The sequence below is a fragment of the Odontomachus brunneus genome, unplaced genomic scaffold (assembly GCF_010583005.1).
Source record: "Odontomachus brunneus isolate Ranch 3 - 2012 unplaced genomic scaffold, Obru_v1 Obru_scaffold_110, whole genome shotgun sequence".
Classification (NCBI taxonomy): domain Eukaryota; kingdom Metazoa; phylum Arthropoda; class Insecta; order Hymenoptera; family Formicidae; genus Odontomachus; species Odontomachus brunneus.
In genome coordinates, this window is record NW_022639560.1 from 703,572 (window position 1) to 719,066 (window position 15,495).

Here is a 15,495-nt window from a genome sequence, read left to right on the forward strand (position 1 = left end):
CCCTTTACCAGGTATGTAAATATGAAACCGGAATTTTTGTATAGGAAATACACGTTTATTGTATGAAAATGATAAAAAATATTTTATTCGAAATATTTTATTGCCCATCGCTAGCTATACATTTTTCCAATCTGTCTGACAATTTGTGCCACGCCAAAAAAACTTGCTCTTTTGAGGCAAACCAGTCATCGAGCCATTTTCGTACATTTTCGTAAGAAGTGAAGCGCTGCTTAGCAAGTGCGTATCCCATCGATGCAAATAAATAGTAATCGGACGGAGCCAAGTCTGGTGAGTAAGCCGCATGCGAAAGTATTTCCCAACTAAACGCCTCAATCGTTTCCTTGACCAGTTTTGGGACTTGGTGCAATGATAACTTTTTATCAGTATGGCGAAAACTATAACATAGTGAAATTTCAGCCAATTTGACCGAAAACCATTTTCCATGCGGGGTCCTTTCACCACGCCAAACGACCTCGAAAGCCGCGTCCCTTCTTCTATCCCGTAACCCTCGGTCCACCGGCCTAAGCCGATTGGGTCCACGCATCTGTTTCGGAGAGTTCTGTTTGTGTGAGATTCATCTCACGAAGAAATAGGATATCTCGTCTATCCGAGCCGAAATTTTTATCCTACTTTCGACCTCAACATTCCATCTAACACCTATTTTGGTACCCTGAAACCTACACATATCATTCTCCTTTGGTTCTATTTAACCTACTAACTTTGCTGGGAAAGTCTGATTATTATCAATAATTAACTCTTTAGCTGTGAAAGGAGTACAGGATGTTAAAATAAGGATTCGAGACTTACAGAGCGGATAATACTCGATTGTACTGAGTACATAAATATTTAGTAAACATAGATAAAAAAATTAACTCGTTCAGAGTTATAAGTGTTTTCCAGTTTTGGTAACGCAAAGTAGTTTGTGTGCTTTCATTGATTATGCACGGTGAATGAACGAGTGGATATCTTGCTATATTATTGCTTTGATGTTTACAAAAGGTGTTTACTCTTCTCAAAAACTTCTGATCTTTCTCGAATCAGTTCCATTTCCGTGCAATAATATTTACGTTCTTGCTTGAATACAACATAGTTATTTATCCTTATGATTAGTGATGGTACGTTGTTCAAATGACAAATAAGTAATAAGAATCCTCTCAATCATGTCGACTTATTATTCTAATCGGGAAATGACAGACACGTATCTCATGTATAGTCTTGCCAATGAAAATACTTCAACTGCCACGACGTTTGCGGAAAAGTATCCAAATCGGAAAATCTCATCTCACACGCTGTTCAAAAAGCTTCATTAACGACTGCAGAACATAAATGGACGTACAGGACATGTATGAGGACACCTTTTGAAAATATCAAAGTAATTATACAATAATAATATGGTAAATTACTCGATCATTTGTTCACCGTGTACGTGATCAATGGAAATACACAAATAACTCGCGTTACCAAACCTGAAAAACATTCGTAATTCTAAAAATTGCTTTTTTGCCTATGTTTACTAAACATTTTTTATTCAATATAATAAGCCCTATTTACTCTATAAGTCTTGAACCCCTTTTCCTTCAAACACTCTGAATTCCTCTGTATATTTTCAGAAAATAATCACTTATCAAAGGCTATATATACGTCTTCACATGTGCATCAATATATGCATGGAAATCTTAAACATAAATTAATTAATTTCGCGCAAAATCACATTTCTTTAATTATTAATTGAGTTATATTGGTTTTATTATTATGTCAAGTACGTTTTATCATCAATGTCGAATTTACTTTTCAGTTCACTCTCGTAAGTAACCATCAGATAAACTGTGCGCGTTTCTTACGATTTTTTTTCTTATTTTAACGACGCGCCACAACGGCTGACATACGAAAATCGTATCGCGCACACAGCGATAGGATAGTTTTCTCTTAGAAAGAACATGCAGTTATGTCTTAAAGAAGAGCTTAATCGAGAGTAAATCGCTCCAAAACAGATATATGTTTGGAAGTAACGGCTGTATCACTGTTTCGCGGCGAGTCAAAGATTTGCACAATCAACTGAAATATTTATCGAATAGAGGAACGCTATTACCGACCAGAAATCAAGTGCTGAGCAATTATTATCTAATTCTCAACAACTCTACTTTAACTCGAAGTATTTGATTGGCCCGATCTCTCAGGAGAACTGAGCTTAATTACTTAATTAATTAATTAATTTCGGCTTTATTGACTCAACTCCTCCTTCAAATGCTCAGCAAACTGCCGACTGCGACTCTTTGCTCTTCTCGCGTTATTTCAGCTCTCTAATACAAATAGTATCCAAAAGCGATCCCGACTTGTTTTGACCTGTTCAACAATGTGATAATTTCTTGTTTATGCTTGGTTTCTTGCGGTGTTATTGTCTTGTAATGACATTATTTCTTACAATAGCCTATCTTCAAGTTCTCGTTTGTGTAGAATGTTAATCGCACTCCCGCACTTTTCCTTAACTTTGGCCCGCGCCTACCATCTCTCCTGCTTTCTCTCTTTCTTACTCCTAAAATCGTCCTCTCTTTTCCTCTCTCTCTCACACACATACTATTTTTCTCTCTCTCTCTCTCTCTCTCTCTCTCTTCCTCTCTTTCTCTCTCTCTCTCTCTCATAGCATTCTCATTCACTCTCCACTTTCGCACTCTCTGTCACTCTGACCCAATTTCTCCCTCACACGCTTCCTCCCTCTCGCTCTCCCTCTCTCTCCCGTCTTCCTCTCTTTCTCTCTTTCCCTTTCCGTTCTCATCGTTTTTGTTCTTGAAACGATACAGATACCCTCCATTATGCTTGAACTGCAGAAGCCGGGACAGTCGGCCGCGACGAGCGAGGCTCCGGGGATTGCCGCCCGCTACGACTCTGCCAACACAACAACAACAAAGCCGCTTCACGAGTCTAATTCCTAGGCATCTAAGTTCACTAGAGACTAACTTAAGAGACAATGGAATCGTGCCGGCGTTCCTGCGCCGAAAATTCGCGGGGTGCGAACCGACGCGTGAAACAACGCGATCGCCTTCGATCGCCCCTTCCCTCTTCCCCTTTCCTTTTCAACTCTTCTTCAAAAGAGCTAAAACTTGCTCTCACCAGCTCTCGTTGTCCTTTTGGAGTAATTACACGGTAGTGTGGCTTTTGGTTGAAGAAAACAGAGTTTCTGCAGTTATTACGAACTAAATTCGCGCTTCTAACAACCAGTAATCAGGTTTCCTTCAATTAACATGATAATGACACAACTATACGCGCCCTGGTTGAAAAAAAACGAATTTCTGGCTCTTAAAAGCGAATTTGGTTCATAAGAACTGTAGAAATTCTGCTTCTCTCAATTAATTCGACGATGATAAACTAAGCGCTTTTTGCTTAGAGAGAACAGAATTTTAGCTCTTACTAAATTCGGTTTTAAGAACGAGAAATTTCTTTTATTAGAGCTGAATTTGATTCATACGAACTAGAAATTCTCTTTCCTTCAATTAATATGATATTGATGCAACTGAATGCATTTTGCTTGAGAGGATTTTCGACTCTTATGAGGCCGGTTTTGAGAAACGGGAATTCGTTTTGATCGATACGAACCGGAAATTCTCTTTCCTTCAAACAGAACATGCATGGTTCGTTCATATTGTCACGTTAATTGCACCAGATCTTTTTCTCCGTACATCTTCTCGCACACGCCGCTTTTCGAGAGTAACGACGCGAGTGAATCCTGACAGAGTCGCGGAACATGGAAACGTCTGTCCCGGAATATGCTGATGACGGTACGGGAAATCGCGTGGGCGTCTCCCGTTCGATGAAAGTGGATTGAGCGAGATCCGATTGAGCGCCACGATGCGCGACGATCTCTCCCTGATCAATTCGCTTTGCTGATTTTCGTTTTAATGTGATCACGCGCGATCTAGTCGAACGTGGCGCGAGCGTGCGCGATAATACGTTTAAATGCCTGGCTCTCTGCAGTGGCGTTTGTACGCGTGCAGCTCGTTGCACATCTCACGCGGGGGCGTGTAACGATCGCTTTGTCGATCGATCAGAACCGATTAGCCGACGATTAATTCGTATAAGTTAATCCGGGCAACAGATTACCACCCGACAACGCTCAATTGCATGTTTTATTGCTGAAACGTGCCGCGCGTGGCGGTTGCACCGCGCATTTTTAAAGTAACGCCTGCACGGGCTCGCGAATATCACAGATACGAGAGCTCGGCCAAAACTTGTGGGGCACATATCTCCTTGTGATGATACGACATTAACACCGATTAACAATTCAGGTATATAAAAATGTCTAAAAATAAAAGTATCTTCGATAAAATATGTTCGATTGAAGTTAAAAAATAACGCGTTAATTATGACGTCGTTACAGTTACGAGTTACTATTTTTGAGAGACGACTTGGTAACTGCCGTTAATTTTGTTTTCGTAACGAAATCACATTCTTGGATTTCGATAACGCATGCAACTGTTACTTTTATCTTTATTTTGCATGTATATTATCGAATATGTGCGGGATGAAAGGGAGCAGCGGATCGTAAAGAAGATGTCTACAAAACTTGGTGAAAAGAAGAAGTGCAACGACGGAAATTGCACCGACTCATTATCTCTCTTGTGTGACGATTAACGCGATAACGAGTTGCTTTTGAAACGCGTTTGAAGGTAATTCCAAACTCCCTGAACTCTGTGTTTAAAGACTTCCAGCTTTGTAGTCGCGAAATTTCGTGCTCAAGGATTCAGTGCTCGAGTCCATTTTGAAATTCGACCCTGTTATCAATTCTCCGAATTCGTAGCTCTCGCGAAATTCAAGACGCCGGAAGCTGTTAGCGCCCGAGGAAAATAATGTCCAAAATTCGCGAGCGCGCAATAACGGCCGGGCGTTAATTCTCTATTAAATTGTTATGCGAGAACTTGAATTCATGAGGCACGGAGGGTGTTTCATCCGACAGCAGGATTTCGCGTTTTCGGTGCGCGCGATAACACGCGGCACGTTTCAGCAATAATACACTTCCCGGTGAAATACAACGCGTTTCCGAAAATACATAAACCGGCGGCCCACCGGAAGCGGCAAGTGGACATAATTACTCAACTAACAATGTTCTCTCACGAGACGCTAATTTACCGTCGATATCGGACCGTGCGAGCTCATCGATTTGTGACATTCATTTAAATCAAAGTGCATATAATACGCATTGCTGGCTGCTCGTTAAAATTATGCGAAATGACAATTGGTCTTTGGGACAATTTTAAAATCGATATCTGTGCAATTGCTTCAAGTGATTGTCGCGTCGAAACAGCGGACCTTGAAATCGTTGCGCGGTTCAAATAATTGTTACACTAAAAGGGGTCAGCTGATCTCGAGCTGTTAAAAGGATACCAATTATAGCTGCGTTTCGATTATTGCCAATACTGAATAAACAATATAATATAAATTATAACTGTTGAATATTGTCAATGAATATTGAAACGCAACTATAGAATTGTATTGGACGACTACACGACTAATATACTTACGTACACTGAGAAAAAAAATATTTAAAAATTATCAAATATTTATTAAGTGGATACCATTAACATATTTACTTAAATCAAAATTCTTTTCATTCAAACAGAGTATTGTTTACTTAGTTTAAATGAAGAATTAAAGTTTACTTAAACCGAGTAAACAATACTCGATTTAAATGAAAAAAATGTTGACTTAAGTAAATATGTTAGTGATACTCACCTAATAAATATTTGTTAATTTTTAGATATTTTTTCTCGGTGTATACGTAGACTGGGCTCTCCACAAGAAACTACAAAGACTTGACTAGACACGGATGTTCTGTTAGCGCAGCCATTTGATCTTTGTCTAACTTGATTCCCTTCGAAGCTAGTTAGTTAGATAAGGCTCGAGTTAGACAAATCGAATGCATGTAAACAGTGCAAGAAGAGCATAGCTGCTCTTCAAATGTTATTCTCAAATTTTTCATAAGAAGGCGCAGTCTGTGCATATAAGGCGTGTATTAATAATCGTTACTTGAAACTTGTTTCACGTGAAAACTTTAGATTTGAATGTAGAATTAGATGTAAATTTTTCAGTTGAATCAGATTATGTAATGTCATGTGTGTCACAGAATTCGACTGAGAAACTCAGATTTAAATCTAACTATGATCTATCCGTATTAATAGCTGCTATTTGGAACTCATCTCAAATGAAATACTCAGATTTGAATTCAGAGTCAGACGCGAGTCTAATGAGAGTCTGTAATCGTGATTCAACACTGAAAAACTCTCATTCAACTCGGAATTGAAATCTAATTATCTCAATTAATCTTTATCTGAAAGTTTTTAATTAGCTAAATAAAGTTTCAAGTAATAACTACCAATACGAGAACCTAAGTTCATTATCCAATTTCACGTGTCGATTAAGGAATCTGTTGTTTCAGTGTAACAATTACTTGGACCGATTCCAGACGTCGTTTCCAGAATCGACTGCTATTTGGCACGGTCCTACTGTTCGCCCACACCACCGTTACACGGGCTGACTCACGAGCGTTGTGTGAAGGTGCAAAAAGGCATGCACAGATCGCTTTGCTCGGCTCCGAGACGGAAATTCGTCGAATAAACGTCGAACGGGAAGACGCGCATCGCACCCCTACAGACTTTCCTCCACCGCGAGCCCGCTCCTGCTATTTGTGCGAACATTTCCGCGACACGTCCTGTACACTGACGAGCTTTTACAGGCGCGCAAACGCGCGGGCAGCTTGATGGATCGCGAAATATACGGCGTGGGAGCGAATGTTGTAAAGTAAATAAGATTATGCGCTATAAGCTACCTGTTGATCCGCGCCATAGCCCGAAGGAGCCATCGGCTTTTAGGGTCGCGATTACATCCGGTGCAAATGCGAGTTAACCTAGGGCCGTCGTGCTGACGCGCGGGTGTAGGTCGAAGTACATGACCTCGCGATCGAGCGGGGGTATCATGGGACTGCTCGGCATTGGTATCGATCGGCACGCGAACAACTGACCGATCCAGCTGCTTCTCCGGAGGGATTTCGCGGAAGTCAACCTCGGAGAAGGGCCAAATCAAATCTTGTTTAATTGCCTCGAGCGTTCGGAGAAAGCGCGTCGTGGAGGAGCTATTGTCGAGGAACTTTGTGTGCACCGCGCTCCGCGAATGTTGCGTTGCGACGTCGAATAGACGTACTGATCGGCTGTATTATTCGAAGAGGCACCGATCCCGACCGGCGGCACGCTGTGCGAGAGATCACGCAACAATTGGGATATACAGCGCGTCAAGTTTGTCTCTCGACGATAACTTCCCAAAGAAAACGTTTCCAAGCGCTTCCACACAATGGAACCTTTGAGAACCTAGAACCTTTGGACCTGAGACTCCTACTTGATCTGGAGGGAGTATCTTCTCATTTGCTCACCACTAACTTTCGAGGCGAACCAGCTCGAGACAATTAGCCCCAGTGGCTTTCTCTCCTGATGTACTATCAGGATCGCACGATTATACAGCTATATCGTCGCGCATTATCCCTCGAATGCTTCCGTCGGCCGACCTCATGGGCGACCTGGTCGACCCGCAGGAGCCCGCGACGCGAGCCACACATGCCGACATTCCATTCTCTCTTAAGTCTCGTCGGAGACAAACGGAGACACGCGAACGAGTGCGTGTGGATGACGCGCGACGCGACACGTGCGATAAAGTAGAAAAAAAAACGAAAGGAGCGGGGAGCGAAAGTGGCGTGTGTAACAGTATGTGTATACAAACAGAGTGTCGGCTTAGAGATATGTCTCACTCACTCGGCGTTGGTCTCCGGTGTGGGCAGGTCGCCGATCGTCGTCAGCGTCAGGGTGGACCAGTAGAGGGAGCCCAGGTATTTCCTGGTCAAGGTAGCGTATTCGCCGGGCCGGTACGGGTACACCCAGTCGCCCTGAAAGCCCTCGGTCTCGCTCAGCAGGTAGTAAAAGCAGCCGAACCAGTGCGCCAGTATGAGCAGTATGTGAATGAGATTCAGCACGCGCCATAAGTTTGGGTAGACGGTGCGCGACTCCACCATGTAGTAGTAATTGTACACGCGGTAGATCTTGAGGAAGCGCGGGAACCTCAGCATCGGGTTGCTGCCGAAGTTCACCTGCAGCAGGTCGAGCGGCAGCAGGGCCAGCAGGTCGAGCACGAACGACTTGGATTTGAGGTAGTGGCCGGCCAGCTTCCGGCTGTTGTATACCATCAGGCCCTGCTCGAGATAGCCGGTGCGGAACTGCACCGCCACGTCCAGGAAGAACACGAGGTCGGTGAAGCTGTCGCAGGAGAGCCAGGCTGCAGGCGACAGCGCCTGCAGCTCCGGCATACTCTGGCGCACGATCAGCGTCCATAGGTTGTACAGTACGCAGGCCGACAGCAGCATCAGCCAGTAGTAGTAGAAGTTCTCGTCCGGATTCACCACGGTCTTGGGAGGCTTCTGGGGCTTGCGAGGCCGTCTGCGGCGCCGACTGCCCGTCTCTTTGTCGGTCGCGTCCCCCTCGCCTTCGCCGGTGTCGAGAGTCTCCTGGCTCTCCGGGATCTGCCTGGTGGAGAACCTCTTGAGGAAGGAATCCTCGCGCTTGAGCGGCGGCTTCTTCTGTATCGTGGAGATCGCCGAGGACAGCTGCACCGTCGTGCGCAGTTTCATCCACCGCTGATTGCTCTTCGTTCTGCGGGCAGAAAAAGAAATAGGTCGCCAGTCAGGGACGAGAGGGGTAAGTAATTAAACAACTCTCCCTCGTGTATGAGTCGCGCGGAACGCAGCCCCTGTGTCGTCTCTCGCATATATGCGCGCATGTGTTTCGAGGAAGTCGAGTTCCCCTCTTCGCTCAAGCAATCATTAATCCTGCTCAGCAGGTGATTAATTTTTTCTTTCGCGTATGTACTTGTTCGTTGCGTACGAGTTCGGGTGTTTTATATAGATCCGCCGGGGGTGTCATTCGTAAAGGCCGATCGTCGTCGAGGCGGTGTGCCGCGTTCGGCTTGGTAATAAATAGCGAACGGATTGCACGGTCTCGCTCGGTCGCAATCCGCAGCTTGGCGTGTAGATAATAACGAAATGTACACCATAAACCGCGCATAAAGGCGGCCATCAAGCGCGACGAGAGAGATTCGTTATAACTGCCAGTCAGAAAGCCATCTTGGCTCTCGCGCTTGCACGCGAGACCAATAAATACAATAATAAAAACATCGACCCCGAGTCGCGCACGTTGTGTCGGCTTAAAAGGGTCGTTTGAACAATGATGCAAACTCTTCAGGTCTAAACGGACATTAACTCGATTTTCTTACGTCGTGTTTTACATAAATTCCATATATATCTATTTCAATTATAAGCGCGAGATTTACTCAAATGATATTTAACATCGACCATCACAAAACAAATTTATGTTTCAGTTATATTTTTACACGATGGGGTTGAATTTGGCGATATTTATGGCGATATTCGCGACATATTCTATACGAATTCGTAATCACACGATCAAAACAAACAAATCATACGCACCCCGATATGTACGCGCGCGACATAGAGAATAAAATTGTCTCTCTATCGATCTAAATGAGGGTATATTTTTTTTTTTAATATAAACACGATGCACATTTTCTCTGTACGGCGGCAAATTTACGTCACATGCTACTTCATTAGATTTAATCGTATGCATTGACCTATGAATTACTGGACAGCGCTGTATGCGAAACTCTAAAGTTGAAATGTGATAAAGGGGGGTTTTCAAACGCGTATAAACGCGCGACACAAAGTATTATCCGGCGTTATTTCTCCCATCAAGCGGAAGTGTGAGAGAGTAAAAGATAGAAAGAGAGTGAGTGAGTGAGAGGTAGAAAGAAATAGAAAGAGAGATAGATAGATAAATAAATAGGTAGATAGATAGATAAATAAATAGATAGATAGAAAGAGAGAGAGCAAGCGAGAGAAAAAGAAAGAGAGAGCAAGAGAGACAGAGAACAAGAGAGAGAGAGAGAGACAGAGAATTCATTTTGTGACAAATTCTATTTTTCGCTGGCCTTTCATCGCAGAAAAGAAGCCGATAAATGCGCGAATGTGTCGCGCTCTATAAATAATCACTGTCTGACGTGATTTACGAGTATTAAGTCGACCGCGTGATCTATGGACATTCTCACAGGAACTGAAAGTACGTACTTTTAAAGACTGATTTATCCGGACGGAAACAATCTGTTCCAATGACGCGTGTACGGATTTATGAAGGTAGTAACGGCTAAAATCGTTCGTCACCCGGGCAAAAAATGTGGACGAACGGAGAAGGGATCGACGATACGCGCTTCGCACCGTACACGTTTTCGCACTTCCTCCCGGAATACGATATACGGCGGAGAGGGGGAAAGATGAGATACGTCTCTCTCTTGATCGACGTTTGATCTCATAATTATATCGTAGAGTATTATATGGTGGTATTCCCAGTGTGTGTTCACCGACAAAAATGTCACGAGTGAGATCGCAAGGACACTTGCGCTGTACCGCTCTCAATCGCGACACTCTCGCGGGTGAAAATTTAAATAATCCGATATTACGGTACTACTTCAATACTCGACGAGACAGAGCCGCGTCGCTCGTCGTTGTCACACACGGCGTACCGATCGTCCCTGAAAGAGATACAATCGAACACGCGCGCACATACACACATACACACACATACACACGGTCCCTTTGTAATCGGGATTCCGCGCGACTGAGAACGCCGCGAGTTCCTTGCGAACCACGCATGCATGAGCTTCGTCGCGCGACGTCACGCAGGAGTCGCAGTAGGATTCGCTATGTATGTATCACAAGGCATCTCGTTCCCTAGTATTCTCGCTCTATGATCTATTTATTCTTGCAAACGCACACGAAGAAGTATGATATGTTAAATAATACGCCTACTGTATCGTTCCATTCGCCAAGACCTAGTGAAACGTAAGGAAACAGATCATTCTTTCTGTTTTAAATCTGTTTTGGTTTTTTTTTTCGAGTATATCGTCGAGTATATCTCTAAGTTCTATGTAAAGTAGGGAGATTCTTGCTTGAAGTGAGAAACGAAGCAAGAGTCGGAGATCAGATTAGTTAGCTAGAGTATATCGGATGGATAGGAGGCAGACAGACAGACAGCAGACAGACAGACAGACAGACAGACAGACAGACAGACAGACAGACAGACAAACAGACAGACAGACAGACAGACAGACAGACAGACAGACAGACAGACAGACTGACAGACAGACAGACAGACAGCAGACAGACAGACAGACAGACAGATAAAGAGACAAACAAATAGAAACAGAGACATTGAAAAATCGTACGTCAGAGAACAGAGAGACAATAACGCAACTAAAGGTCATCATTATATCACTACGCATTCTTTTATCGTTAACACATCCATGTGAAGTGTCGTAGACTGTAGGTGTTGCCGCGTGTATGTTCACCAGCCCGCAAAAGTGGAAGTAAGGTCGATCTCTCTTTCCCTCTCTTTTTTTCTCGAATACCTATTTTCCGCCTGTTTAAAAAAATTAATCGCAGCTCGGTTGACTTTAACTAATGTTTACGGGGATGGCCCGCCGAGGTAAACTCGAAGGGCGAGTGACGCGAGTAAACGGCCCGTCGCTGAGGAGGTAATCGATGCGTGTCCGCGAGCTTAGGAACGTTCCATCTTTATAACGGCATCGTCGAGAATATACATTTGACGACTCGTCTATCGGTTGTATCGTTTGGTACAAGGTAAATTGTGAGTATAGTAGTCGGTACAGTGATAGATTCGCGGACGTAACGTAATAGAGTAGGTGGGTTGGTAGGTAGATGCACACAGAAAAATATCATTTCACTGATGAGAAAAGCTTCCTCGGTTATTTTTTGGCAGGGGACGTTTCCTCGATTGTATTAAGAGATATGCTTGAATAGGTCAATAAGTATCATTATACATTTTAGGAGAGTTCATATTATCATCTAGAGAAGAGAAAAGAGTTTATTCTTTCTAGAAGGAATTTTATAGCGAGAGTAAAATTTTGTAACCAAGGAGGAGATCGACATTTTGCAGTAACTGACTAGCTTTTCATTTTGCATATGCCACTTATATTTTAATGCCATTATTCTAAACAGAATCGTAACTTACTCTCGTAAAATTTGTAAGAACTCATGAATAAATCTACAATTCTATATGTACCGATCATTCGTAAATACCTACGATTTCACATAATTTCATGAAATTTACAAATGGTCGTATAACATATGATATGCATATGATATGCAATTGTAGATCTACTCATGAGTTCCTACGAATTTTACGAGAACAAGTTACAACTCTGTTTAGAATTGCATAACATATGCTGTTGAAGATATTTGCTATGTTTCCGGGCGAAATTTACTATTTACTTCCTTGGCAAGATAGACTGTGTCTACAGTCCACTTTCCTGCACTACTGGAAACGTAGGAAAAGAGAGTTTATATGAGAAAAAAAATTAAAATATCCTCTCTGTGTAGAAGAATATCAAAATAACTTTCTCGAAAAGAGTTCTATGCAATAAACAAAATGAACTTTTGTTCCAATATTCTCGAAATGTTAATCTGCTAGGATTCAGAATATATTTTGGATAATTTGGTGTTTACAGATTTGCGAGTGTATAAACTTCACTAAATATCTGAGACAATTAACATTTCCTTGAATGCGGTATGTATTGGGTGGATACATAAGTTCGTGCAAACTTTTGTCTACTTGGCATCTGCATGTGGGTATTAAGAGACTAATTCCTTACAGTTGGCTTCCTATGCTTTGGCATTTCAAGACATATTTTGTGGTACAGCTGATAGTATTCAAAGAAGTACAGTCTTTGTTACGGCTTGAACATAGCAGTAATAAACTTTTCCAGTGCATTATCATTATGCTTTATTATTTCCGTAAAGATTGTTAGAGTTAGCTAGGGGTTTTGTCTCACCAATCATGTTCACCCGACATTATTCCCTGCGATTATCTCATATTTCGCTCATTACAGAACTTTCTTGACAATATAAACTTCTTAAAGAATGTAAAAAATCACTTGGCACGTTTCTTCGCCGGAGAAACAAGAATTTTACGAGAGCGGGTTGTGAAATTACATGAAAAATTCGCAAAGAATTGTCAAACAAAACGGTGCACATATTATTGATTAAAATTGCTCTTTTTTTTACTAAGAATATAACGTATCTCAATTTTGTTGAAGAATTCGCACGAACTTATGGATCAACTTAACGTATTTTTCTGTGTGCAAGTAGAGATAAGTAAAGAGCGGCGGCGGGATAGAGTTGCAGTGACGAGCGAGTGGAGTAGCTAGTGCTTTCGTAGGGTATCTCACGTTAAGATGCGACGCGACGTTCACGAAGTAAAACGATCGGATGACCGCATTCGAGACTTCTGTTTGATTCCCGTAACCCATATCGTTGCGACGTCGTTATATTACGACGTAGTGTCTCTACTTAGAATTTTTCAGGAAAACGTAAGGGGTGTAGTTGAAAGAATCGCCCGACGTAACACGAGTATTTCTCCGAGTACTTTGCTGGCGGCAGGTAGAAAGACAGCCACTTCACGAATGTAAATCCACGAGGCCGGCTACGAATTTAACGCGGCTAGCAGCAGCAGTAACGGCGGCAGCCTTTATTGCAGCCTATGTGTATTCGTCTGTGCTGAAAGTCTCGCGTGGTCCTCGTAAATTTTACCTTTCCCCTCGCTTTATATCGTGGCATCGTGTGAGAGTAGTGATGGGGGAACAATGCGATCGGATTTGCCTCGTGTGCGCGCGGCTCGCGGGCACGTCGAGAGACGTTTGAATAATTCACACGCTCGTTGTCTGAAATCCGCGGGACACTTTGGAAACTCGCGGATCCCCGGGTGCCCGGCGCAGTCTTAAAAATCGGGATGTCCCGGGAATACTTGATAGATTCGAAAATCTATCGCGTGCGAAAGCGCGGGATGAATAATTGACAAGATGCAAATCGCGGCACGAGGGACTTCCTATACTTTCAATATCGCCGAGATTTCCGAGGACGCTTCCCTTTTTCGCCGAAGAAAGCCTTGCGAAGTTAATAATCGGGCAAGTGAGTTAATCGTGGTCTCTTCGAGGTCTCTTTTCAAGTTTTGCGAGCGGTGACTCTCAGAAAAATTCGAAATGAATTGATCAAAGTCGCGCCATTCGAAGCGTCGTCGTCACGATCGAAATGAGAAGGAAGCACACGAGCTTTTAAGCCAGCGACACACGACGCTCAGTTCTCTGCTGTGCATGCATAATTTCGATGACGGCAATGGCGTTCATTATTTCGCGCATATTTCCTCGCGCATGCACCAATCAGTGCACACATGCTCTCGAGTTTCATTCGTGTATTCAAATGTCATATCGTGTCGTAGTAACGTCATGCGCTTCGTGCACAGAGAAAGAGAATATTCTTGTTTGGAGGATATCTTTACTTTTGACATGTTAATTTTCAAATAAGATTACACAGCGTTGAACGAGGATAAGTTACTTGCAAGGATATATTTTGTATGATTCAAAGAAGAAGGAAACCCTGTATTCTTATTATTAAAAAATAACCTTTACCTTTTAGAGCACAAAATACTAAATGGAGAGCATGATGCCTTTATATGTTCCAGATTCTTCTATCCACTCAGAACTAATATACTCGAATTAACAATTATTATTTCATATATAAGCAATGATATATAATTTTTTCACAAAAATTTTGTCGTCCTGAATTTCAACAATTATTCACTGGATTGAGTATAAAATGTATTGACTTATCTTGGTTTAACGTTATGTACTGTAATTTGAAGATTAACATGTCACAAGTAAAGATATTTTCCACACAAGAATATCCTTTTTTGTGTGCACAGCAGAGAATTGAGCGTCGTGTACCGCGAGCTTGAGTGATCGCACGTTGCGCGTAACGCTCTCAAAAACAGTTCGGAAAGAACAGATTACGCTTGATCTTAGAGGGTTGAACGCGCAGCGCAGACACCGCGCATCGCGTTTCCAACACCCATTCGGGGCTCGAAACAGTCTGGAGGGGGTAAGGGGAGAGGGTGGTGGATCGGAGATAGGTGTATGTACCGGTAAGTGTACGTGTGTATGTGGATGTGGATAGTGCCAGAGGTTACCGTCCATATCGACTAATGGCGGGAATACCTCTTGATTTTGCGTAGAGAGGAATATAACGCCATGACCGCGCGTACGTTACTCCATTTTTGCGAGCCCCTCGTGCTACGGGGCCTCCGGGCTGCGGCAGGTATCTCTGTATCGAAGCCATAGCTCTCCTGCGACTCCGAGGTGGTCGATGTAGCGGCGGCGAATGTCGGGCCGGCGGTCGCTTTCCTCTCGAAGGATCGTCCTTGGCCCGAGGAAACGCGTCGTCGACGGTAGATCTCTGACGACCTGCGAAGAAGACAGAGAACCCACACGGGTTGCCTCTCCCTCTCTCTCTCTCTCTCTCTCTCTCTCTCTCTCTCTCTCTCTCTC

General features: G+C 43.1%; 1 protein-coding gene across 6 annotated transcripts in view; it reads right to left on the bottom strand.

The window, feature by feature from the left end:
* The window catches only part of LOC116849306, a 233,948-nt gene that overhangs the window by 47,692 nt on the left and 170,761 nt on the right, over positions 1 to 15,495 (bottom strand). For 5 of the 6 annotated variants that reach the window (XM_032826310.1, XM_032826311.1, XM_032826308.1 and 2 more), the window contains exons 4-5: positions 7,791 to 8,681; positions 2,803 to 2,883 (exon numbers count right to left, since the gene is read on the bottom strand). In XM_032826310.1, coding sequence (XP_032682201.1) covers positions 2,803 to 2,883; positions 7,791 to 8,681 — 972 coding nt within the window. The remainder of the gene's footprint in view (positions 1 to 2,802; positions 2,884 to 7,790; positions 8,682 to 15,495) is intronic. The other variant, XM_032826312.1, reaches the window with a different exon arrangement.